We start from the raw sequence: 2,822 nt of genomic DNA, 5'->3' as shown, positions 1-2,822 counted from the left end.
GTATCTTACTCCTCCCTCATGCTAACCTTCCATAAACACCCTACTCAAGCACCTATATATACCCTATATCCTATTCTACCCCCAACTGCCTACACTATACCCTACTCGACCCCCATTATCTGCCCTGAAACCTATTCTTCCCCAAGCTACCTCACACACGAACAGAACGCAAAGTGGAATGATGACCCAGACAGACATGGTCAGAAACTGTATCCAGGCGGCGGCAAAGTATGTGGCTTTGTTCCAGCGACAAACACGAACATCATGTCAGGGGATAAAGTTAACGATGGCGTATTTTTGTTTCAGCGACAGACGCGGGCAGAGTGGCAAATCGTCTTCTACCTGGCCGCTGCTGTCTATCTCTTTGGAGCCGTATTCTACGCCATCTTTGCTTCTGGCGACCTTGAACCATGGGCCTCCAAAGACGGCGAGGTGCACGTTGCCCTCGAAAAACAGAACATCGCTTTCACACCAGGAGTCTTGAAAATGAATGGAGAGCATGAAGCTGGCGGGAAACTTTTAGTAAATGGAGATGTGGGAGAGGGTGGGAAACTCATTTTGAATGGAGATATGGGAGAGGGTGGGAAACTCCTTTTGAATGGAGATGTGGGAGAGGGTGGGAAACTCCTTTTGAATGGAGATATGGGAGAGGGTGGGAAACTCCTTTTGAATGGAGATGTGGGAGAGGGTGGGAATCTCCTTGTGAATGGAGATATGGGAGAGGGTGGGAAACTCCTTTTGAATGGAGATGTGGGAGAGGGTGGGAAACACATTATGAACGGAATCTGACATTTTGCCTGATGTACTGCCGATGGATATTTCTCGATGTGAAACTGAAGCGATGGCAACACTGAAGTGACAAGGTCTACATATGAAAAGGATAGACTGCACTGTACTGTGCTGTGCTGTGAGCGTTGTTTCGCGGTGGATGTGTCACGGTGTTTTGCAAGCTGACTCGCAGAAAGCAAAGGAACGAGTTTGACCGTGTAGCGTCGCACTGTGCTGTGTTGTTGTACTGTGCTGTGCCGAGTGGAGTTTTGTTTCTGAAGTCATTGGACCTTTGTTGCCATGGGGAAAGAGCATGCCAGTTCAGCGCACAGTCTACTGCAGTGCTGTCTCTGGCTGTCGATCTGTACTGACCTGTCTGGTTCACATGTGGTGAAGGTCTTTCGTGTGCTACTCGTACATTTTTCTCTCCATGTGCACCATGTTTTCCATTTTACCCCCCACCCCTGGACCCCTTCCCCCTCTGTAAGTGGTTTGAAAATCTAACACGTCACGTAGGCATTGCTCTCTCTCTCTCTCAGTGTGTGTGTGTGTGTGTGTGTTCATTCATAAATGTCACCCTCATTTGGTGTCCTGGGGTCTCTGCTGTTGAGGTTCTTTTCTGATGTTGATATCTTTATTTTTTAATGTCACATCTCCTTCTCTCTCTCTCTCTGTGCATACATACGGATACACATACACGCGCGCACCTACTCACACACAGTCAATCGCGCACACACTTAAAACACACCCAAACATCTGACACACACACAGATGACAAAGACACGGACACACACAGTTTGTTATCTTTACAATATTTTTTATTGTACTTCTCCGCGGAAACTATACAGATCAAAAACGTATTTTACACAAAATAGTAAATAATAAACAGAACACGGGGAGTTGGTGTGTGTGTGTGTGTGTGTGTGTGTGTGTGTGTGTGTGTGTGTGTGTGATCTGATGTATGTCTGTGTATGAGGTTTGTGTGTGTGTGTTTGCGCGTGTGCGTGATTGAATCTGTGTGTGTGTGTGTGTGTGTGTGTGCGCGCGCGTGTGTTCGTATGTGTGAGGGGAGTATGAGGCATGGGTGTGAGGGGAGAAGGGAGAGAGGTATGAGGGGTGGTATGGGGAAGGGGGATCACTTGAAGAAGAAGAAGGCAGCACCCGCGCCTCCGGCCGATCCCACCACCACCATCGCCACCCCCAGGCCAGCCAGAGCACCTGTCGACACCACAAGGTACGTCACTCATTTTCTTTCTTTCTTTCCATACAACACACACACACACACACCACCACCACCACCACCACCACCACCATCGCCAGGCCAGCCAGAGCACCTGTCAGCACCACAAGGTATACCATTTCTTCTTTCTTTCTTTCTTTCTTTCCATACAACACACACACACACACACACACACGGACGCACGCGCGCGGAAAGAAAACAAGGGGGAAAACCCACATTTTTTTGTTTGCTTTTTAAACACACGAAAACTGCTTAAAAAAGAAAAGAAAAAGATTTTATCATTTTTATCAATGTTTAAACATCATAAGGATAAGAAGCATCATACTGAAAATAACAAAACACATCATTAAGAAAAGCAACCCCCCGCTCCTCCTCCCCCCCCCCCCCCCCCAAAAAAAAGAGAAAGAAAACAGAAAAAAACAAAGATTAAAATAAGATTTAAAAAAAAGATAAAAAGAAATAAAATAACACCACCAATAATAACGATAATAATGTATCAATAATGATAATAACAGAAATAAATAATAATAATAATAATAATAAATAGATAAACGGTATTCATTCTGTCTCTCTCTCTCTCTTTTTTTCTTCTTCCTCCTCTTCTTCTTTAAATTAACCAGCTGTAGAAAGGCCGCCGCGGCAAGACTCAGCGGTCAGACGGTGAACTTCTGATCCAGTGTCCAGCAGTGATCAGGGTTCGAGTCTCCGTTTCGGTATCGTCCTGGAAAGGCACTTTACTCCGATCTCCCTCACTCCACCCAGCTGGGTATGAATCGGTACCTGATTTAAGTTGCGAAAGGTTAAAACGGGCGGA

At 46.0% G+C, this 2,822-nt stretch overlaps 1 protein-coding gene across 1 annotated transcript in view; it reads left to right on the top strand.

Moving 5' to 3' along the window:
* Positions 1 to 789, top strand: part of LOC143277691 (sialin-like) — a 14,864-nt gene extending 14,075 nt beyond the window's left edge. The window contains exon 10 of the mRNA XM_076582613.1: positions 307 to 789. Within this exon, the coding sequence (XP_076438728.1) occupies positions 307 to 789 (483 nt within the window). The remainder of the gene's footprint in view (positions 1 to 306) is intronic.
* Positions 790 to 2,822: the final 2,033 nt, after the last annotated feature.

Source organism: Babylonia areolata, chromosome 2, assembly GCF_041734735.1.
Source record: "Babylonia areolata isolate BAREFJ2019XMU chromosome 2, ASM4173473v1, whole genome shotgun sequence".
Taxonomy (NCBI): Eukaryota; Metazoa; Mollusca; class Gastropoda; order Neogastropoda; family Buccinidae; genus Babylonia; species Babylonia areolata.
Note: the sequence above shows the minus strand (reverse complement) of the source record. Positions and strands in the feature narration are given on the sequence as shown.